This window comes from Tetrao urogallus, assembly GCF_951394365.1.
Source record: "Tetrao urogallus genome assembly, chromosome: 1".
In the NCBI taxonomy this organism is placed as follows: Eukaryota; Metazoa; Chordata; class Aves; order Galliformes; family Phasianidae; genus Tetrao; species Tetrao urogallus.
In genome coordinates, this window is record NC_136813.1 from 33,746,350 (window position 1) to 33,770,550 (window position 24,201).

At 37.8% G+C, this 24,201-nt stretch overlaps 1 protein-coding gene across 1 annotated transcript in view; it reads right to left on the reverse strand.

The window, feature by feature from the left end:
• DIAPH3 (diaphanous related formin 3) overlaps positions 1-24,201 on the reverse strand; it is a gene marked incomplete at both ends in the record, with an annotated part of 225,786 nt that overhangs the window by 93,799 nt on the left and 107,786 nt on the right. Inside the window, 2 exons of the mRNA XM_079534573.1 lie at positions 7,838-7,967; positions 11,968-12,207. Coding sequence (XP_079390699.1) covers positions 7,838-7,967; positions 11,968-12,207 — 370 coding nt within the window. The remainder of the gene's footprint in view (positions 1-7,837; positions 7,968-11,967; positions 12,208-24,201) is intronic.

Consider the following 24,201-nt stretch of genomic DNA (forward strand, 5'->3'; position numbering starts at 1 on the left):
AGCTTTAATTATATGAATCTTCAGAAACTGCCATATCAGTACATACATTAGCTACAATGAAAGTTGCTCCTGCTGATCTAAGAGTACTTAAAAAACAGGATTTGTTATACTTCAAAGCAAAAAGGTATCTTTAATTCATGTACTGTAGTAGAAAATTAAGCCTACTTCTCGTATTACAAATGTAGAAACTAAAACATTAGCAGGTAATGGGGAAAAAAACCACAGTGAATTAAATACCCTGAAGTAAATTATAATTGCACAGGTAACCTGTCCCTTGCTGCTTGCATGGGAAAGATATATTTGAAAAAATTAAAATATATTTTTCTAAATGAATAATTAATTTACATATTTAAAGTGTTTTATCATTTATAAAGTACCATAAACTAGATCTTGATTGTGAACAGAGAAAGTTTCATGGGTGAAATAGCAATTGGTGACTGTCTTGGACACAGTGACCACAGAGTGCTTGAATTTTAAATGATGATAGGAGGAAAATTGAATCACAGAATCAAAGAATCATGGAATCACAAGTTTGGAAAGGAACTACAAGATCATCTAGTCCAACCATATTCCCATTACCATTGCTACCATAAGTCACTAAACCATATCTCACAGCTCCTCATCCAGACGTCCCTTGAACACTGCTGGGGATGGCGACTCCACCACCTCCCTGGGCAGCCATTCCAGTGCTTGACCACTCTGAGAGAAGTTTTTCCTTATGTCTAACCTAAACCTCCTCTAGTACAAACGCAGCCATTTCCTTGGGTCCTGTTTGTTGCCTGGGATAAGAGGCCAAACCTTTCCTCATCACAGCCTCCCTTCAGGAAGTTGTAGAGAGTAATGAGGTCTCCCCTGAGCCTCGTCTTCTCCAGACTGAACAATCCCAGCTCCCTCAGCCGCTCCTCATAAGACTTGTGCTCCAGACCCCTCACAAGTTTAACTGTTTTTCTCTGGACACATTCCTTCTTGCAGTGAGGGGCCCAAAACTGAACACAATACTCGAGGTGCGGCCTCACCAGTGCTGAGTAGAGGGGGATGATCACCTCCCTGCTCCTGCTGGCCACACTGTTTCTAATGCAGGCCAGGATGCTGTTGGCCCTCTTGGCCACCTGGGCACACTGCTGGCTCATGTTCAGCTGAGCATCAACCAACACCCCCGGTCCCTTTCCTCTTCACAGTCATCCAGACACTCAGCACCAAGCCTCTAGTGCTGCATGGCGTTATTGTGGCCAAAGTGCAGGACGTGGCACTTGGCCTTGTTGAACCTCATCCCATTCACCTCAGCCCAGCGATCCAGCTTAGCTTTATCTCTCTGAAGGGCCTCCTTACCCTCAGGCAGATCGACACCACCTCCCAGCTTGGTGTCATCTGCAAACTTACTGAGGGTAAGACGGGCCCCAGTGTCGACCCCTGAAAGACACCACTTGTAATGGATCACCAGCTGGACTGAACTCCATCAACCACTACCCGTTGGGCACGGCCCTCTAGCCAGTTCCTTACCCAAAGAAGGGTATGACCTGTCCAGGCCGTGGGCAGCCAGTTTCCCCAGGAGAATACTGTGAGAGACTGTCAAAGGCTTTGCTGAAGTCTACGTAGACTACATCAACACGGACCAGACTGGTGACAAATCTACCAGTCTGGTCACCCAGTTGTAGAAGGGGATGAGGTTGGTCAAGCACAACCTGCCTTTCATGAAACTGTGTTGGCTGGGCTTGATCACCCAGATGCCACACGTGCCGTGTAATCTCACCCAATATCATTTGCTCCATAACTTTCCCTGGTACTGAGGTCAGGCTGACAGGCGCATAGTTCCCCAGATCCTTCTTATGGCCCTTCTTGTAGATGAGAATGACTTCAGCAAGCATTCAATCCTCTGGGACCTCTCCAGACAACCAGGAACTACCAGCTCCCTCAGCACCCTAGCAAACCTTAGCAACTTCCTTGTAATCTCCCTAGGTAGCCTTCTTCCAGAGGATATAGACTCTTTCTTCCACAGTCTCAACAGTAGTACCCAGTTCATCCACACCGATCTTCTTCCCCTATATCTCGCCTTACGGTACTCAGGAACAGCCTGTTTTTGCGCTTTTAAGATTTCCATCTTGAGGAGTGTCCAGGCTTCCTGCACCCCTTTACCCTTAAGGAGCGACTCCCAAGGCACCCATGCTACAAGCATCCTGAACAGATCTAAGTCCACCCTCTGCAAGTTCAAGATAGCAGTTTTGCTGGTTAGCCTTCTGACATCGCCAAGAATAGAGAATTCTACAATTTCATGGTCACTCTGCCCAAGACCTTCACCAGCCTTCACATCTCCCACCAGTTCTTCTCTGTTAATGGAGAGCAGGTCTAGCAAGACACCACTCCAGTAGGCTCTCGTACCAGCTGCGTAAGAAAGCTATCTTTCACACACTCTAGAAACCTCTTGGATTGCTTCCTCTGCACTGTATTATATTTCCAACATACATCAGGGTGACTTCCACAAGCTGCTCATAGAATGCCTCGTCCTTTTCTTCATCCTGATTAGGCTGTCTATAACAAACTCCCATCAAGATGTCACCCTTACAGCCCTTCCCCCTGATCCTTACCCACAGACACTCAGCTTTCAAGCTCTTCAAAAGTCTTTAATATAAAGGGCCATACCACCACCCTTCCTTCCTTGCCTATCCCTTCTGAAGAACTTGTAGCCACCCATCACAGCACTCCAGTCATGAGAACTAGGTCATAGCAACTAGGTTATGGTTAGCCTGATGCACAATCACTTCAAGCTCCTCCAGTTTGCTGCCCATGCTGCACGCATTGGTGTAGATGCACTTCAGCTGAATCATCTGCCTCACCCCCTGCTCAAGCATCATTCCCCTAGGCTCATCTCTGGTGAGCCCAGTTTTGTCCCCTTCCCCCATCATAGCTAGTTTAAAGCTCTTTCGATAAGCCCTGCTAGCTACTGCGCTAGGATTTGTTTCCCCCTTTGAGATAGGTAGGTTCCATGCATGGACAACAGGTCAGAGGCCAAGTAAACTGCTCCATGATCAAAGAATCCAAAGTTTCTGCCTGGACACCAGCCTCTGAACCAATTATTCATTGCTTGTGCTTTCCAAGGCTGCTCTGTGTCCCTCACTACCCCTGAGGGTGTAGAACAAAAGATCACTTGAGCTCCCACTCCTTGAACTAAATGTTGTAAATCCCTGAAATCTCTTTTCATAGCTCAATACTTAACTCCTCACCACTTGACCCATCTTCCACAGCTACAGCACCATATGGGCAGTGTGCACTGTGCTCACTCGCTGAACCTCCCCATTCTCAGCAGGTAGCAACAACAGTTACCCACCTGCAGTGCTCCTGAAACTATTTAAAGCTTATTATCAGGTGTGAATGTCAAGGGCAGGTGATGTCACATTCATAGGGTGTTTAAACTGTGTCACTAATGTACCAGCTCCACCCTTGCTGACTCAGGAGCCCGCCTACAAGCTGCCAGCTCCCTAGCACAAGCGCAGCACTGTTGCTTGCTTTAAAAAAGCCTTAGAAAGCAGACAGCCAACCACCCCCAAAAAAGACACCCAAACCCCAGCCCTGGATAGCAGACATCAAGCTGCTTGAGGAACAAGTAAATAAGGTCCCCTGAGAAACTTCTTTTCAAATCATTGGGATTTGTTGATGCTGGTCACTTTTAAAGTACTACTCCCTGAGAGTAAAGAAACAGGCAATTCCAAAATGTCACAAGTCAAGCAGGTGGGCCAGCCTGGCTGAACAAGGATCTTCTTCTAGAGCTTAGGTGGAAAAAGGTATATAGCAACTGGAAGTGTGGTCAGGTGACATGGGAAGACTATAGTGAAGCTGTTCACCTTGGAAGGGAAAAAATTCATGCAGCCAATGCTGAGTTGACACTGGCCAATACTGTGGAGGACAGTAAAAAGGTTTTTTTTTTCCAATACATTAACAACAAAAGGAGGGCCAGAAAGAATGTTGGTTTGTTAGTTGAAGAGTCATCTTACAAAGCAGAGATATTTAATGTTGTCTTTGCCTATGTCTTCAATACTGATGATGGGCACTGGCATTCCAGGTGCCCTAAGTTGGAGGACTGTGACTGCAGTAATGATCAATTCCAATCCAATCCTGACTATGTGTTAGATTTGCTGCTCTACCTGCATGCATATAGGTTCAGAGGATCAAAGGGGATCATCCCAAAGTACTTAAGAGTGTTGGCTGATGTTGTTGCAAGACCTCTCTCAATTATTTCTCAGCCGTCTTGGGAATGTGGAGAGGTCCCAACTGACTGGAAGCTGGCAAACATTGTTCCGATTTTCAAGAGCAAGAAAGAAGATCCTAGTAATCATAGATCTGTCAGTCTCCCTTCAGTGCCTGGTAAAATTATGGAGAAAATTATGCTGAGAGTTATTGAAAAATGCATGAAAGACAATGTGGTCATTGGTCACAGCCAACACAGGTTCATGAAGGGAAGGTTCCTGTTGAACTAACTTAATTTCCTTTTGTGACAAGGTCATCTCTCCTTGAGCACAAAAAGGACACAAAATACTTGCTTAGACATTCACTGTGAAAAAGTTAGCGCATGTTAAGTCAACTTTCTTTATAAAAATATACATCTGCAAGAGTACTAAAAGGATTTTAAAATACATGAGCTGTGGTCTTTTGAAACTGCTTGATTTTCTGAAATTCCAGTGCAGAAGTGGTATTCAAGATAAAACAGAACATTACAGGTAATGAAACCAGTATATACAAATGCCAATTCGGCAAAGACATCTGTATGAGAACTGTTGAGTCAAGGCCTGAACCACTGATGGATCACCTGAGGCAAGGACAGAGTCAGCCACTGGAGCACAGGTGAAAGTGATTCATCTGTGTGACTGGAAGGGGTGGAGCCTAGCTCTATCTCTCCTAGGTCCCATTTAAGGGCTGACTGCTGCTAAAAAAGAATTTTTTTCTAGAGATTCCTCTGCTGTGGAGTCTTTCCTGTGAACCCAGATCTTTGGAAACCAGACCAGGTATGTGTATGGAAAGGGGGAACCCGTAAGTCATGAGGAAATGTCCTACACAGGGTATGAAGGAGTGTGCATGCTCCCCCTCCTCCCGATATATCTGAGCTCATGAGGTTAGGTTGCTGGCTGGGGTAGGGAGGCTCCTTGGGGAACTTTGTATGAAGGGGACCTGTAAGTCGTATGCAAGGAAAGAGCAATAGCTTTCCCTTAGAGGACTGGTACCAGCGGGTATCTTGTTAAATGATAACATCGGAGTTATAGGTTGTGTTATTGTTATCTTCATCTGTTGTGTTTGGTACCGTGTATTTGAGTAATTGCTATCAAAACATTCAAAAGGAGTCTGGAGGTCTGATTTGGTGAAGTGTGAAGCCAGTATTATGTATGATTGCGAGTGAATGTATTGAATACTTGAGACATGGCACAGCTGCAGGGTGAGTGTGGAGTATAACAACGATCGTTGCCTGACTATCTGTCTTTACATTTTTGTATGAATGGGGATGATGAACCTATAGAGAGATTCCCATTCCATTCAGGGAATGAGTGTAAACTTGTTTATGTAATATTGTGCCCTTGTGACGAGGTGCATGAGGGAGATGGGTCAATCAGTGCTAGTTCTGTAGCAAGGTGTTTATAACCAAAGGATATGGATTGTTAGGGGAATGCTATATGGTATTGAGGGTGTTTATGGAAACTGAGGAACTGTATTGTTTGATTTCTGGGTTTTGAAGGGAATGGGACAAGCTGTTTTGATGGGATAAGAAAGTGCAATTGTTAACGGTATACGGAAATATAATTGAGGGTATGTGGAAATGTAACTGAGGGTATGAATAGTGGAATAGTTTGCAAAGGAAAAAAGGGTTAAAAAGAAAGTGAGTTTATCTGCGCTGGCATGAGAGCAACCCCCCCCCACTGTTCCCCCGCGAGCAGAACTTGGTGTGAGAGAGAGAGCCAGGGACAGAGACTGCTGCTGTAAACAGCATTACTTGCAAAGGGGGAGGTGGAGAGGGTAGGGCACTGGAAGTGAGAGTAGCCTTCATCTGCAGAGATCTAGGAAACCTGAAATCTCAGTGTTAGCACTAGAAGCCTCTGGAGAGGAGGAGGTGAAACTGAAATATCATGTTAGTAGTTTATGTAATGATGAGAGTTTGGAAAGTGAAAAAGTTTGGGAAGGACACAGGGTGAGGAAGGCAAAGATGAGCAGGGTGTAAAAGGGTTGTCAGGACTGAAAAGAGGTGAGCGATATGGGGGGGGGGAAAAAAAAGACAACAACAAAAAACTGACTGAGAAACAGGGATAGTAAGGAAATTGGGAATAACAGCAGTTGTTACTGTTGTGGCACTAGATTAGGGCCATAGGATCCAGAGATTCCCTCAGAGAGAGGTAGGGGGGGCTCGAAGCACCCAGGGAGGACTCCACCCCACTGGAACGGGAAGCATTGTGCAAACTGAAGGGAAATAGAACACTGGTGGAGAAATCCTACCAAGCTGAGTGAGAGGGAACTGTCTCTGATTGCAAAGCTGAAGGATGGAAATCTGGGAAGTTTACCCTAGCAGATCCACTGGTTAAACTGCAGCTAAGGGAGCAGGATAAAGAGGTTTATCTTTTGGTTAAGCAGTTAAAGAAAATTGATTATTTGGTACCGGGGCACGAAGCTTGGATGATCCAGTGCATGGTGTATTACTAGGCAACTGTGTTTATGTTAAATTGCTCTCAGATTCATCTTTGGAACCGAAGTGGGAAGGACCCTACCAAGTATTTCTGATGACCCACACAGCATCTAAAATAGAAGGACTTCATGGATTCATCATGCCCACCTGAAGAGAGCACCCAGACCACAGTGGACAGCAGAAGAGGAAAGACCATTGAAAATCAGGATTCGAAAGCACATATTAGACTTTGATGACAACCAGTGTGATTGTAGTAGCAGTCACAGCTTGGCAAGAAAATAGTTACTTGAGAATGATTGAGAAAATTGGCCAAGCTCTCAACAGATCTTGCTGGATATGTATAGCTCTCCCTAGAAGAGAAGGAAGAGCGTTGGCTTATGGGATAGTAGCAGTAAATTGGACAATTCCAAATTGGGTGGAAATTTGGAGTATAGAAGATAAGCCACAGAAGGGCCCTAAGTTTGATTTACTAGTTATTAACTCTACTGGGTCTATCTTTGTAGATAGGAAAAACAGTAGTGAAGGCGGGGTGGGGGTTGGATGGTGAAATTTGACAGGCATTGGGTGTAGCTGGGAATACGGAACTCTGGAACAGTATCAGGGACCAGTGAAGCTGGAAGGTGGAAGTAAGGTGAAGGGGGTGATCCTAGAATAGATGAGGTGTCACAATGGGTCTCAGATAAAAACGTACTCGGAATTGTAGGGATGGGAACATCATTCACCCACCAAGGAAGTATGAACAGGCCATAGCCTTTCTGCATTTCTGAACAAAAGGACACCCAGTAATCATGGAATCATAGAATGCCTTGGGTTGGAATAGACATCAAGGATCATCTAGTTCCAACCCCAATGCTATGGGCAAGGTTGCAAACCACGTGATCAGACTGAAAGATGAAAGTGATTTATGATCTTTTAACAGAAAAGAACTTCTAGAAGAAATCTCTTCTGGAAACTGAATCTAAAGGACATGTTAGAAAAAGTATTATGGGAAATCCTGTAATTAAAAAGGATGGAATGATATACTATATTCGAGAACACTTGCAGGAGCAAAAGTTACTGATCATTGATATAGACCAGTAATATGCATTCTAAAAATAATATTAGTATAAAACAAGCATCATCTCACAGGAAAAAAAAAAAAAAAAAAAGTACTGCAATGCACTCAGAATTAGTTATACAAACCTTTACTAGCTTTATCCAAATGCTGAAAATCTTCAACAAAATTCAGAACATCTTGATAGTTTTCTTCACACACTTCCACAAGAAAATGGAGCAGTGTTGTTTTTTGATCTGCTGACTTCGTGTCTTTCAGCTAGGCAAGAAAAAAAAAAGTGTTAAAACACTGAGGATAAGATTGCCTCTGAATATTTTGGTAATTAATATATATTGCTAATTGTGAATAAGAAAAAAGATAAGAACAAACTGTTGAACTGGAACAGTTCTTGGAGTAAACCTGAAGTAATGGATTCATATTTCCATCCTTGATGAAAATAAGAATTAAATATTTTTTTCTATGAAATATTTGAGTTCATTTCTAAGAAACAGTATATGTTTTTCTTTTAAAATGTATTTATTTAAGCAATGTATCAGTGTCTGTGAAATCATTATCAAATTTATGATAATGTAAACAAACAATTCAGAGCTCAATCTGCAAAATTTATCAATAAATGATGTAAATATACACTTCATAGGATGACTCCTTACCTGTGATGCTAACTCTGTCTTAACACGCAAGAAGTGTAAGCTGCAATCTCAGTTTGCACAAGTCATAGTTCAGTTCACAGACCTGAACATTCAAAAAGTTAGACTTCCAAAATCGTTAAGCATAAAATTTTCTGTCTGAATCTTTTGTACACACAAAAATGATTTCAAGCCTGATCAGTTTGGGACTTGTATCTATGTATGTAAAAATACTAACAACTAACAATAAGCAAGCATTCAGTTATATGTTTCTGTTGTAGCCATCTGATTGGCTTGATATAGAAGTCGGAAAATCAGATAAACTTTTTTTTTTTCCCATAGTGTCAAACTGAAACAGAGAATTCTGGATGGTGCTTAACAATCAAGTCAGCATTTCATACATTCCTGTTAAAAGTCATCAATTGTTTTCTAAGATCAAGATGATACAAACAATAAATCTGATGAGCTATGTGCCTCCATTTTTTTTCCTTTACACAAGTACGTTAATGTGAGACAATTTTCAAAATAAACTCATGAAATTCATATACACTGAAGCAAACAAAAAAAAAAAATAGGGTCACTACTACATGTACTGTAATAAAATAAATTAATTCTACTGTATTGAGATTCTCAGCAATAAATATCTCAACTGTTGGAACATCACACAATTTCTACAATGAGACTGCTTATAATGTATGTAATCATAAAAAGTTAGTTTTAAAAATAAACTGGGGTTACAAACGCACATTTATGTTTAATATATCAGTAGTTAATAAATTACTGTTGGCACACCAACATCGTATCTCTCTTCTCAGTATACGTAGCAGACTTATTTACATTTCAATTCTTCATGATGCAGGAAGAAGTAAAGATATGGGTTTATCTTTGCAAAGCGGATAACTCATTGAGTTTCTCAGGCATAGTCAAAAAAGAGAATAGCAACCTTACTGAAAAATACTGAGCAGAACAGTCAGTATTAGCAGTCTGCAATTGGTAGCCTCATAGTTTTTCAGTCAAGAAATAGTGGTTTGGGTGGGATCATCTTTCAATTTAACACTCATTTTTTGTAACAATTGAATCAGTTTCTTATTCTCAGAACAGAAGGGATTGATTATACATTAACTAAGCCAGAACACACTGCTCAGAAAAATACAAAAAATTACACATACATACTTTTACCTCTGTTTTTCAAGACACAGTTTCATAACCAATGAAGGCTTGGCAATCACGTACTTACTAAATGGCTTCCCAATACTTCCCAACTACCATTAAGGCAGCATTACCTCACTCAAGAAAAGAAGTTTTTAACCAAATGGTCTGGTATTTACAAACAATCAGTATGAAGCAATGCCAAATCAAATACGTATGAAAACTTTGCCATTTGAACTTTATTTTTAATTTGTATATTTCTTTATTTCTTAAGTAAATGAAATATATTGAATACTATAATATATGATTATGTATAATTAAAGAAGTCCTGAAAGATGCAAAATAGTATCACCATTTCTAATCATATGATGTGATGTAATATCAAAATTACACCCTACTAGGCATTTTGATTATAAGGAGAGAATTACCTTTTTCCGTAATAGCGTATATCTTTATACTTAAATCACTAACAGTCCATTAGTAGCAATCAGTATTTTTCCTGAGCAGATTAGGTGTCTACTGACATCCATTTCAACCTGAATTATTCCACGATTCTAAGAAACCCAATTCCTAACAAGTTAACTACATAGGTTGCTCCAAAAATAATGCCTCCTATTTATGTTAACGGAAAACAGAACAGATACAAAGAGCACAATAACCCTAATTGATAGACTAAATTCTCAGCTACAAAGCACTATTTGCTTACATACCCACTACCATTAACTATATATTTTCACCAGCAATGAACAAAAGCCTGCATATTATGCTTGTAAATATGTGCATGGCTGTCTGGATTGTGGATTTTTTTTCATGTAGTTGTTGCCACTGCTGAAACATACCAACTGTCTCACTGTGCTAACACACACTGTTCAGTCTCCATAACAATATGAAGGCAGTTATCACAAGCATTTTGCAAAGCAGAATAAATATGGAATGATCTTGGGTAAATAATTTAAGGTGTAGTAAATAAAAATAGAGCTTGAACTGCTGTACATAGGAAGACCTGACTTTAGGTCATGGCTTACCCTACAATGCTCTGGTATTAAATGCACAGGACAAGCAAGTTAGTTAGATTTGCAAGCTTACAGGTTATCTAGCTTTATAGGAGGCTACACTATGCTGCTGGAGGGGAAAAAAAAAAGAATGAAAATATGTTGATTACTAAGAACCTAAAGCGTGAGTTCCAACCTTTTGCCTTAATTGAGATGCAATGAGTAAAGAGGAATTGTCTTGGTCCACATACAGAATATATAATATATATATTATATATATATATATATATATATATATATATATTTTTTGCTTCTTAAATCACTAGCATGTGTAAGCAATAAGTGATCTTAAATCACTTTCGTCTTTCAGTCTCATCACGTGGTTGGCAACCTTGCCCATAGCATTGGGGTTGGAACTAGATGATCCTTGATGTCTATTCCAACCCAAGGCATTCTATGATTCCATGATTACTGGGTGTCCTTTTGTTCAGAAATGCAAAAATAATTAATAACTTCTATGTTATTATGTTGTCTCACATCATCGAAAGTGGATGTTGGTGGCATGGCAGTAGAAGTCAAGCCTTCCTGATAATATTCCCTTATTACATTTTGTTGTTATACACTGGCAGTAGACGACAGTAGAGGGGTGGTCAAAATGGCATCTGACATAGAAGTGCATATAAAGCAAAAGTATGCCACTGAACTCCATGTGGAAAAAAATGGCACCCACTGACATTCACTGGTGCTTGCTGAATGTTTTTGGAGACCAAACAGTGGGTGTTAGGACAGTGAGGGGGTGAGTGGTGTGTTTCAGCAGTGGCAACAGTAACATGAAAGACAAGACATGTTCTGGACAGCCATGCAAAGCTGTGACACCACAAAATGAAGTGCCAATTTGTGTGAAATAGTTAATGGTGGTGATGGGGAAAAAACTATAGCACTAAATAGGGTTAGCCGATTAGGCTTAGAATTGTTTTTAAGTTAACACTCAGGAAAGAATAGATGTCTTCTTGCATTACATTGTCACTCTTTCAACTTTTACATAAGGAAAATTAGAAGCAGCTGGAAACTAATGAAGCTGAGCAACAAGAAAAGGAAAACAGATAAGGAAAAATGTTATAAGAAAGAGAAATCATAACTATCTCATTACAGATTAAAATGTTAGAAGTGTTCAGACATGTAAATCTACAGTGCAACCAGGATCACATTGATACGGTCCTTCCATAGCTTTAGTTTGTTTTGGTTTTTATTATAATTTCCTCAATATGAAATATTCTGAAAGTTCAAATGCAAGTCAGTCACAAGATGACTGTACATAGATAAGCTCTGTATTGTTCAAATCATCATCTAATGTTTAGAATTAAGAAGAAAAAATAAATAAATACAAATAATTAACTGCAGAGAAAACATCAAGATAAGGTATTTAGGAAGTACAATAAAAACAAATAAAGAAATGAATGTAATACTCAACATGGACATTTCAAAACTCACTTTACAGAGAGAGCTGAGGTTATATCCAAAGGTCTGTGCATTCCGAGAACCTGCATTCATGTAGTTTCCCATTAACAGTACTAGTTCCAGCAGCTTGCTGAAGCTTTTGCTCTTTTTTATCTCTTCACAAGCAGCACTGACAGCCATGATGTCAGGTTTGATGTTGTTCACCTGCTCCTCAAACTGAAGCTTAAAAAGAATAGCAGTGAGTCGTGGCCGTAGTCTTTTCACGTTGCTCATCTGATTGAAAAGAAAATAGGAGATTTCCTTTAAAATTCATGCTACACTGTACAAATGCATACAATCTGAAATGATTTATTGGTGTGACAGGCTTGAAGAAGCAATATATCTGCTATAACTGATAGCAAATGAACGAATGAATGAGAGACACTTGGGTAAGCAACTGAAATCCCATCTTGTGGTTAATGTGAACTGCCCCCATCCTTTCCCAATAACTAGTATGTGTAAGCAATAAATGATAAAGTGTCATCATATATCATATCTGTCAACTCATATACCAAATCCTATAAAACTAATCCAAGTTTATGACCCAGTAGTTGCAAAGTAATAAAAGTAGTTCACAAATTCTGTATAACTCAGGATGTACCAAAACAAGGCAAATCACATTTTCTGGTGCAAATATTTAAAAGCTGATTTCAATAAAAGCTTAATCTCAACTTGTAGAAAAACAACAGTTCTGAAAAATCTCTGCTATGAAACACTTAATATAATGTGTATTATTATATGCCAGTATTCATACCCCACTACAGTCCTAGACTTTATATAGTTAAATTAGGTAAGGCAGAACACTCCTAGGAAAAGAATAGCTTCTTTAGATCTTATGCAAAAAACTTACTTCCTCTACACTTTACTAGTCAAGTATTTTCAAAAGAAGTTTCAGTCTTTCTATATGACTTCAGTTCCTGAATTCCTACCCTAGAGATCCTATACACATTTTTTCCTGTATCCAGACAAGATTGTGAATTTTATTAATACTTTAAATCAAAGAACATGGAATGTACTCAATAAATTAAATTTCCCTAGCTTCCAGTGTACTTCTCACACCTTTTATCCCTAACCCCATTTTTCCCTCTTTCACGGAAGAAATCATGTTTTGCCACCTTGCTCTTCAGTTCTGAATGCATGGAAGAAACACCAGTGTTGAGTGCTTCCATGCGTGTCTTCCCTCATTTTTTTCCTATCCTTGCTTTCCCACCAATACAACAAATTCTTTAAGACTTTCTTCCTGATAGTCATATTCTCCTTTCTAAAGGCAAAGTTGAAGCCAATAATGCCTTAACAATACATGAAATCCTAAACTACTAGATTATGTACAGGTTTTTTTTTTAATGTTATTGTTGACTGTTATTCAGTCTGGACACGGAAAGGCTTTTTTGTTTGTTTGTGGTATGGAAGATACACAGATGCACAGATTTACTGACAACTTAATCAAAATGGAATGGAGACACAGCTTTTCCTTCTCAGAGTTGAGTTAGGACTCATTTTTTTGAATTAGGACTCATTTCCCTACAAAGGAAACATCCAACACTGAGAAGTTTTGAAATTAGTTCTATTTTTAGCAGGCGTAACAGCCATCAGAAAACTATTTTCATTAAAAGCTACATATGGAGCAGATATCACCAGACTGAAAAGATTTCCTAATGGGAAATCAAGTCACAGTTTAACATAGGAAAGGTCTCCTATAAAACCTCTATTTCAGGCAGATGACAAAAGTAAATATATTTATACCAGAAGTCAAGTGTAGAAGTACATGAGTAATTTCAGTTAGAATAACATAATATCAAATCAAATGAAGAAAAGTTTCTAAAAGTCAAGGAGGATAGATCTCTCTTCCAGATGGAAAAATCTGATAAATTAGTTCTAAAAGTACTTCATACTTCCTAATGCTATTACTTTTAGTGTCTCAATATACAAGCCATGAAGATATGGGCAGGTGATCATAGTGTCGATGGAAATATCTGAAAATCATGACAGCAGACGTAGTATTTTCTATGAGGTTGAACCACCATACTTACTCCAACTTAGAAGTAGAATTTGACACTGTAATGGTTTAAGCAGTATACAGTGATAACAGCCCACAACAGCAGATGATTATGATGTCCTTGATGTGACGACAAAAAAAATAAAAAAATAGATCTCTAGCACATTCTTATTTAGTATGATCTTCTCTAACGATTCAACAAGTCATCCAAGTTGATTTCCTAGACAGGAAGATATTATGTGCCTATGATGAAAACAGTAGTGGGAAGAAAAAGCATTCTGCTGCAAATCTTCTGTAGTCTTGTCAATAGTCAATTAAAATTATTTATCTATATCGTTACTTAGTGCATTTGGAAACTATGGATAATCTGTGGCAAAAAGAGTTTGACCTGAAATACCACATATGTGGATGCTGTTGAAAGACAGCTTGCACATATTAGGAAAAGTCCCCCACTTCTCCAAAATGGTGACAGAGAAAGCAAGTCCCAAAGGACATGCAGCTCCATTGAGCTCTAAAGTCTGAAGCTGAAATACATGAAATATCTGCACAGCCAGTTCAAGCTACAAAGATCTAAGATACTGACTAGATTCAAGATTCTTTAACCATAGCTGCCCTGTTAGCCAGTCACATGGATAGATCACTTAATGTAGGTGAAAACTTCCCAAAAAACCTTGAAGTTGTTCAGCATCTATACATCAAGATCCTCTATTGATCACATCAAAACAAAAAACCTTTTCTTAACATGTCCAAATCACAACATGAAAATCAGTTTCACGAAGACTGTTGGCATTTTTAATGAAGCAGAAATATTGTGCCCTGCTGCCAACCCAAATACAAATTCTCCTGAAGCCCAATACAAGTATCTGTTCTTCTTAGGCACCAAAGTTTAGATGCTTTAAAACTACTTTTCAGCACTGATAAAATGGCAACTCTATAGTAAAACATGTAGATATCAGGTATCAAAAACCATTAGCATGGGAAGAGATTTTGCACAAAGCCAGGAAGGATGTTTTGGAAGGCAGTAAGGAATGCTGCAACCAATACAGGTGGCATCAGCCACCTGGATGACATGGTTTCAAGTTGAGTTGAAGGCGTGCAATCTATTCCTAAAAGCTAAGAGAGTGAAAACAAAGTCAAAAAGAAGTTTATCTTTTCCTGTATAATCGCAGTCTTACAGCAGTATCATTCAAGAAACAAGTGTAAAAAGTCTACTTTGGGGATAACTCTTTTTGATTCTTTCATGATTACTGATGGCATGAAAATAAACAGAGAGATAAAAACACAGTATAATCCACACCAAATTTAGTGGTTTAATGCCATATTCTTTAAAGTATAAAACATTTTTCTATTAATCTTACAATCTTTCAGGATTTTATTCTTTTTCTAATTTCAAATACAATCTATATTTCATAGTCAAGTCAAAACTTCTAAGCTCAGAAATTATTTCACAGTAAAATACACCATCTTTTCATACCATCTTCCTTGGATCCAAGATTCCAGACAAATGTTAAGGGCTCTTACAGAAAAATTATTCTGTTCTTAGGAAACTGCCACTCCCGAGTATGAATACTGTCAAACTGCCATAGCATATTCCATAAGGTTGCTGCAACTGGAATTGGTTGGTGCACTGGAATTGCTAGGTCACAGCCTGAACCAATGGTTGAGCACCAGGTGAAAAGGCATTGCTAACCAAGGGAGCTCAGGTGTGAGCAATGCACCTGAGTGACTGTAAGGGGTGGAGCCTAGATCCTTCCTCACCCTTTAAGGGTTAGTAGAGAAGAAAGGAGCCTCTCTGGATAGAGATCACACTTTTCTTGAGCTAGTGCTGGTTGTTAGAAGGGACAAGCCAATTTTCCTTCTTTATTACATGCTATTGCTCCATAGTATCTGTATCCCACTTGAAGGCACTGTCATTGCTTTCTTTTGCCATGCAGTGGGTAAAAGAAAATCCAGTCTACCAACACGTGACAGTTTTCAGTTACATTGGGTCATAATGGGAAACATACATCTGATAAAGCTAAACAATACAACACCAATTTTTATCAGTAATGTTGTGTGAAATGAAACAAATTTTCACTGTGTGAATCAAATCAGATTCAAGACAAGTTCTTGAGACACTTAGAGGAATCTGCAATTGAATCACTGATCAGTTAGAGACAAAAGATGAGGACTATTCAAGAGAGATAACCTCACTGATGTCAAGTTGTAGAGAGATCTGCCAAGAAGAAAACTGTGAGAGCCTATGCCCTTGACAAATGAAACAATCACCACTTCCAGACATCTGAGGTAACATCATAACTTCATAAGACAATTTATTTTTTACTTATCTTTACATTTTGCTAGCTGCACTAGAGGTATTCAAAATAGTTTTGACAGTACAGAATAGAAGAATGACACCCATAAAAGCCTATTAAAAGATACCAACACTGTAAGAGTTAAGGATGTTCTCCCTTTATAGTCAAACTATTTAAGTGGTTTAATTTGACATGTATATATTTTAACTGTCACAGGTGATGTATAGTGCTAAGTCAATCTTTGACAACATTCTTGGGAAGGCTCAAATTGCTGACGGAGAGCACTGAAAAGAAAAAGCAGCATACACGTGAAGAAAGACAGCAGAAGAAGGTAAGGATTACAAAAGAAATTCTACAGATGGAAATTAACACAATTAAAATATCTCACAGTGCTGATAGACTTTGCCACTGTAGGATTTCAACCAAACTGAAATGGCTGCGATCAAGCAGTAAGTGTTAGGAACAGCTCTTCAAATATTCTAAGATATTTTCTAGACAGCAGTGAAAACATTAATAGGTTCTGAATTATCCTCAATGTGAACATACAGGTGAAATCATCAGCTGAATATAGAATTGATCATTTTAAGTGTTTGCTGAATTATTTAAGACAAACTAGCCTTCATCAAGTCTCACTCTAATCTTCAATTTACTCTAGTGAAATCTTCTTTTTTGGTATGAAATGATTAAAAACACATCTATCAGTGAACATGCTGTGAAGCCACATGAGAATAGCTTGCCAACTTCTATTCAGGTTAGCTATCAGTGTAACTCACAAGGACTAGACATTAATTATTTCTGAAAGAATATTTCAAAATTCACCCATTTTATCTTTGAATAAGTAAAAGTGATCAGGCAAAAAACTATTTCTTTTTCTCATTCCCAAACTATATGTGAAAACATTTAAAAAATCTCAAGTTTTAAGATCAGAAATAAAGTAGAAACTATCACACATAGTGCTTCAAACACTGTCCTCATACATGTGACTGCTAATGTAGTTGCCTGCAGCCAAGGTCGAGTGTCACTAAAAGCATCCTATCAAGTATTAGGAAGTTTTTATATCAACAGTGTTAATAAAGAATGTAAAAAAATATGGTTTTTGAAATAGAATTGTATTTATGAATTTAAAATCATATTAATAAATCTAATACATCCAGGACTAATTTCTGCCAGTAAGGATTAGAGGCATTGAAGAGTTCACACGTCTTCATCTGGTTTCAGTTCCCTTCACTCTGCATAACCAGATCAGAACTACTACTTGGAACAGTTTCTTGTGCAACAAGTTGTTAACATAAATTGGCCTCAAGCCTGAGCATTATTGCATTGGCAACAGTGTGGGGAAAAGCGGATGTGTGCTGATGGAGAGTTGACAGGGGACAGAACTTTCTCAGCTAAAGGAAAAAGAAAGCTTACCCTGTAATAAAAACATGTAATTTCTTTGGAGATTCACTTATGTTCTGAGTACTTTGGTACTCATTTATATAAACTATGTGCCAAAACAACTTGGGTAGGGTGAGAGCAAAGATCTGGAGCCACCTGACATGGGAATAAACATTGCTGTACTCATCTACAGTTCCAAAAGTGCCCTGAGATGTCAAGCCCAGGAAATACAGCGATGTCTGCTAGACACTCAAGTTTTGAACGGCTGAAACCAATGTGTTTGTATCCAAATTCCCTGTTATGTATTGCTCTGTCTTCCCTGTAATGAAAAAGGGAAGATGTATTTTGTAACCGTTATGACTTGTCTTAAAAAACCAATCTGCCTCTGTCATATTCTGAATTTGCAATTAACAAATACTGGTTCATGCCAACTCCTGAACTGTATAGGAATTGTTAGGGAATTCTGCACAGACTAAAGAAATATTCTATGCCTAGAATTATTGTTTCTTCTAGCAAATTAGCACTACAGACAACTAAGTTTCAATAACCAATAGCATTCTCTGGTGACATTTAGTTGATTAGTATAGATAAAGCCTTAAAACGTCATCTAGTAATTCATTATCCCCAGAATTGTTAAAAATAGTTGGGTGAAAGCTGGTTTGGAAAGTTGTTTTCAGAACATTGAATAATATTTAAAACCAATATAAAAACTAATGAGAACTGAACTGGAATGGTTTTGGTTACTATTATTGCCTGAATGATTTCAATAGAAAAAAAAAAAAAGAAGACGTCCAAGGACACGAAGGACTTCATATTCAAAACAACACACAGATCAATAAAAGGAATAAAGGAATTCATGACCTCACAGAAAACTATAAAATCTATATGGATTTCCTGCATCATCACCAGCAATAAGCTATTTTAATAAACCATTATTTAGCTTTCTCTCAAATAAAAATTTATTGAGAAAAAAAGCAAATCCTTCCAGCATTTGCCTTAAGAATTTTCAGTATAAAACTGCAAAGGAGATGAATTTGGTAAATATTTGTTACCAACTCCTTAGCATTCATCCTCTTAAACAAACAAACAAACAAAGCCAACCACCTCACACATTTGAGCTGTTTCAGATGGCTTGCTTAATAAAAGGAGAGATCAGATAATCGTGCTATTAGCTAGGCTATAACAGATTTGTGATGTGATAGATTCAAGTGTTAATTTTCATTAGGAAGGCGTCCTTAAAAACAAGATATCACACTAATAGCAATGTTTAAATGCTAGATTCTATCCACAGAAGTGCTATGGACATTTTGGTCAGTGTACAGAACAAGCAGGAAAACAACCTTCAGAGACCACTCACAGCATTCTGCCTTTCTATGAAACAATCAGCTTTGCTAGCAAATAGTGCATTAGCCTTGCCTGCTCAAAGAGATAGCTGATTTTATAAGGACTACCTAATCTCCCTAGAATAAATCAATTCTACTGTTTTATTATTCCCACTGTTAGAAAAAATCTTCCCATCATCTAACCTGCATCGCTTTCCTGAAAAACATAAACCATTACATACTCCTGTAAGAACCAACATTATTCAGAATATATTATTCCCTTCCTTCTTCCAGTTTTCCTATACATATTTTAAGCAAAGATTCTGCCTTGGCTTTAACAACTTACAGGCAATATTTCTTCATATCCCTTGTTTCTAAACTGTAGTCATTAGCCATCTCTGGAGTCCCTGCTTTTGTCTGCACATCTATAACTAATGTACAACAAACCTCCAAACCAGATATAATATTGTAGCTGAGGTTTCAGCGGTGGTGAATAGAGAAGTTCACAATTGTACAGGCCATAACCCTGCTTCTATGTTTCAGTTTCCTGTATGTTTACTGACTGATATGATGACAGATCCAATTTGTATCTCACTTCTCATCCGACATAATACATCATTCTTTAATACAACTATATCCATAACTACAGACTTTGCATTCACTGCCATGTTAATCCTGAGTCTCCGGTGTTCCTAAAATATCTTTCACTGTCATTAAGCAACCTAAACTTCCAGAAAGCTCATTAGTAAAGTGGAACTCAGCAAAAAAGAAATTATTCAAGGGTCAGTAACAACAGGGCAACATAAAAGTGGATAGTTATTGTAATTGAGAATATGAAGCAGTGTGCCTGAATATGAAGCTCAAAGTTAGTTTGACCACTGGGAACACAGCCTTGCTGCAAAATGAGAATAACAGTGATGACAGAAAATAAGTAAGTAAGTAAGTAAGTAAGTAAATAACTAACTAAATAGAGCTTTTTATATCTAAGAAAAGTAATCTGAATGGATTCCAACACAAAGAAAGCATACTCACTGCCCCCAAAAATTAATGTTTGAAATATAAATTATGTCAGCGTATCCAAAATGCTTAGCTTTATATTTACCATTCCATCATTCTTCCAAAGATGATGTTTACTCCATAGTGAAAGAGAGAACTGTCAGTGAATTAGTTCTTTTTAAGCGCACATTTCTTCCTGAGTGGATTTATAGAAGCTACTAAAGTGGTCATGACCTGTGCTAACACTTACAGAAGCTGAAGTTAGGAGATTCTGAGATAAAGACAACCTCATGGCAACTTACAAAATAAAAGAGCTGCCCTAATCTAACTTGTTCCCATCAGTCAAGAACAACCCTAGGTGTTGAGAAAGTCCCTTAACATCAATGCTGCGCATTAGAATCGTAGCCAGACTGCTTGGACACACATGTGGTAATACTCAGAAGAAATGAGGTATAAAATATAAGTGAATTCAATCTCTAAGAGACTGAGCAGGTAAAAAAGTCATATTATATCAGGATTCTATAAATTAAAGTCACCTTTCTCTTTCAATTAGATCCTGCAATGAGAGGGGTTATTTTCTTTCTATTTATTCAATGCAAGCCTGAAATTTAGAAGCTTCAACTCACTGCAAACCTTTCTTTTGCATTCCTCCTTTAACTTTGGAAAAAATTCAGAAAATTTACTTCAGACAAGGAAGCAATGAGAAGCTCTTATCAGCTGCTTCACGACCCTCGCAATTTTAATATCACAGGAAAAAATAAACACCTCAGACTCAGATCTAATTAATACAAACGAATAACAACAGAAGATAATCTTTAGTGCCTGAATATTTTAAATTCAAAAACCATTCAACAACTGCTGACTCTCACATTCCTATTATAGCTTTATTAAAAACAATTATAATGAACAATGGTTTATTTTTCAACTCTCCAGCAGCCCCTTAAATAAGCACCTATTATTTCTTTTCTCACACTATTTCTCAAAAGTCTCTAAATTTGCTTGCCCGAAATTAATACTGTTGTACTGTTAGATCATATTCTTAATTATGCTGTGTTTGAGTTAAGTGATCTTCATTACTTTTTTTTCTTCTTATTTCCAAAAGGTCCTATCGAACTGTTAACAGTGACTTAGAATTGCATTTAACTTGGGCTTCCTGCTTATTTACAAAATAATATATGTTACTAAGAAGGTTCGTAAAAGTTTGTGATAAATAACTCCTTTACAATTCGTGTTTCCCAATAATTCAGTTCATCTAGAAACTTTTTGGTTTTGCTTGCCTCAACATACTTATCATACCTATATTTTTCCTTTATTTTGTCATCCCAAAATTGTTTTCTTGTGAAGTTTAATAGCACCCCCATGCTCCAAATCCTTTTATGTTACCTGTTCTTTACATGAAAGACTACCCATGGTATTGTTTCTCCTTTCAAATTTCCCTCGAGGATACCTAAGTGAAGTGTTTTTTCTGAACTTAATGGCATCTTCAATTGGTATCCAAATGGAAGCTTTAGAAGGCCTAGACAAGAGATTAGAAAAGCAAGTTGTCCCTAGATGAAACAAAAACGGGCTTATGCTGGAACAGTGTAACTGCCTGGAGTGCAAGGAAATCTGTACAAACATAGAATGGGTAAAGGTGGATGAGGCTTCACTTGTCTCTAAGCTCCATCCAGCAGCTCAGGCTGCCCAGGGCCTCCCCCAACCTGGCCTTGAACACCTCCAGGGAGAAGGCAGCCTGATCCCTTGCCTCACCTCCCCCTGAGTAAAAAATTTCTTCCTAATGTCTAACCTAAATTCCCTCTTTCACTTTAAAGCCATTTCTCTTGTCCTATTACTATTAGACTTTGGAAAAAAGCCACTTCCCTTTCTGCTTATAAGCTCTCTTCAAGTACTGGAAGGACACAGGAAGGTCTCCCTGGAGCCTTCTCCACGCTAAACAAGCTGAAAACCATACTCCAAGTGGAACTGAAGCCACGTCAGATTGGCCCACATAGTGCCATGGAAAGCCCCTGTTGCACCTTGGAAGCAACACAGTAACCTTAGACTTATACCAGGAAACATAATCACCCACACAATTAAAACAGCTACATATGCTTATTTCTGTCTTAGTTGTAATTGGGCACGTTGTATGTTCACCACAGGTATGATGTGCTATCCAGACAAAACCACTGATGTAAAAAGGACGCTGAAATTCAAGATGACTATAGAACAACTAGAAGAGAAAGAAAATATAATTACCTGCAGGTAATTACGTAAGGTAAGCACAAGAAACTTTTAAAATTCTGGAAGATAACTGCATTTTGTGGAACTGTAAGGAGCTATTTCATGGAACTATAAGAAATAAAAAAGAGGAAGGGGAGCTGTCTGGTTTGGTAAAAGGATGCAGCAACAAGGCTAATAAGTACAGTCAAGGCTAGTAGGCTTTGGCCTTTGGAAAAAGTGGTGGAGTTTTTCGTATTCCAACAGGACCAGTTCTTTGTACAAAGCAGTTTTGAAAGAGAGCAGTCTTTCACACAATTAAGAATTTCACACATTTAAAATAAGGAATTTTCACTCTCTAATGAGCAAATGTGAGAAGAAAACAGAAAATACAAAAAAAAAAAAAAAAAAAAAAAAAAAAGATTTAGAAAAAAAAAAATTTACACAACAGAGAAAGATTGAATCCAGCAATAATCTCATCACCAACAGTGGAATAGAAGGAAAAGATTAACCATCATGCTGTAATTGGGATGGAGATGAGAAGCTAACGAAACTTAGATTAGGATGAGTTACTGCATTTATTCATGCAGTAGGGTGAGATGCATTCTAAAGAAAATGGAACAGGATAAGTTTTGAAGAACGAAATTCAAAAGGAAATAAGCTGCTGTAAGCATGAATGGAGAAAACAATACATAGACAATTCTTGTTACTTGTCCAGAAATTTAAGGGGACAAAGACAAATAATTAGCAACACATATAGACAAACCATATACCAAACTGTCTTCAATAAGAAAAAAAGAGGAATTATTTTAAATCTGGCTGACATAAAATTCTAGTATCATCAAAAAAAGTAAAGATGACGAGAAGCAAAAGAAAAACAACTCTTATATGAAGTAACAAACATGAAGTGTCATGTATTAGGCATTTCAGACAAAACAAAATTGTGCGCAAGGTTACAGTATGGCACTCTTTCTACAGAAAAACTTCCCCTTCTATGTCACACAAACTTACACTGCTCTAACAATGCAGGAAAATCTTTAAAACCATGCTTCATTCATTTTTACAGTCCTTTTGAAGAAAAAAAAAGAAAGATATGCAACACGTTTCAGCACAAAAAGCAGAGTCAAGTAAATAATGTTTTTTTTTTAATTAATTGCCAAACAAACAAACAAAAAAATGAAATCCAGAAAGAGCTTTATGTGTAACAACGACTTCCAAAATTCAATAATTAACTCCATTAGCCTCAATCCTTATTTAATGAAAACTTCTTAAAATGGTATAAATCACCACTTAGTATATATTTTACTTCCTTCTAAAAGTTCTAAAGTATTGTTTGACACCCATACATCTCTAATTTCTTTTTGGTGATATTTACATTTTACAAGTATACTGAAAATATTTTAAAGATATCTGAGTTTAATTATCCTGTTCTCATTATATTCAAAACCTTGCCTATAGTTTGAGTCCCTTATTGACTGTGATGACCAAAAAAACCTCCACTGCTTATGTGGTGGGAAGATAATTAAGCGGTACACTTCAAGAACTCAGTTTCTTTTTATGCCTAATAATTTTTAGCTAAGTAGCTCATTTGTTCAGCATCATTATCATCCCTTGTGCAAAAGATTAAAACAAACACAGTTTATATGGTAACCTTTGGATATAATAAAATCTTGTAGGGAGATATAAAACTACATAAAATTAAAAGCCTCTGGAGAAGGATTTCTGAACTGCAAAGTTCAGAAATTCAAGATTTTGTAGATTATATTTTTGTAGATATTATTGTAAGATTTCAAGATTTTGTTACAGAAGAAAGCCAAACACGCACCTATACTCAGCAGCAAGACCTGAATGGTGGTATGGCAATAGTCTGTCAATGAAAGTCCACTAGGCAGATCAGTGCAGTTAAATTATCAGTCACAGAATCACAGAATCACCAAGCTTGGAAAAGACCTACAAGATCATCCAGTCCAACCATCCGCCTGTCACCAACCGTTCACACTAAACCATGTTCCTCAACGTCCCTCAACACAAAATCCAAACATTCCTT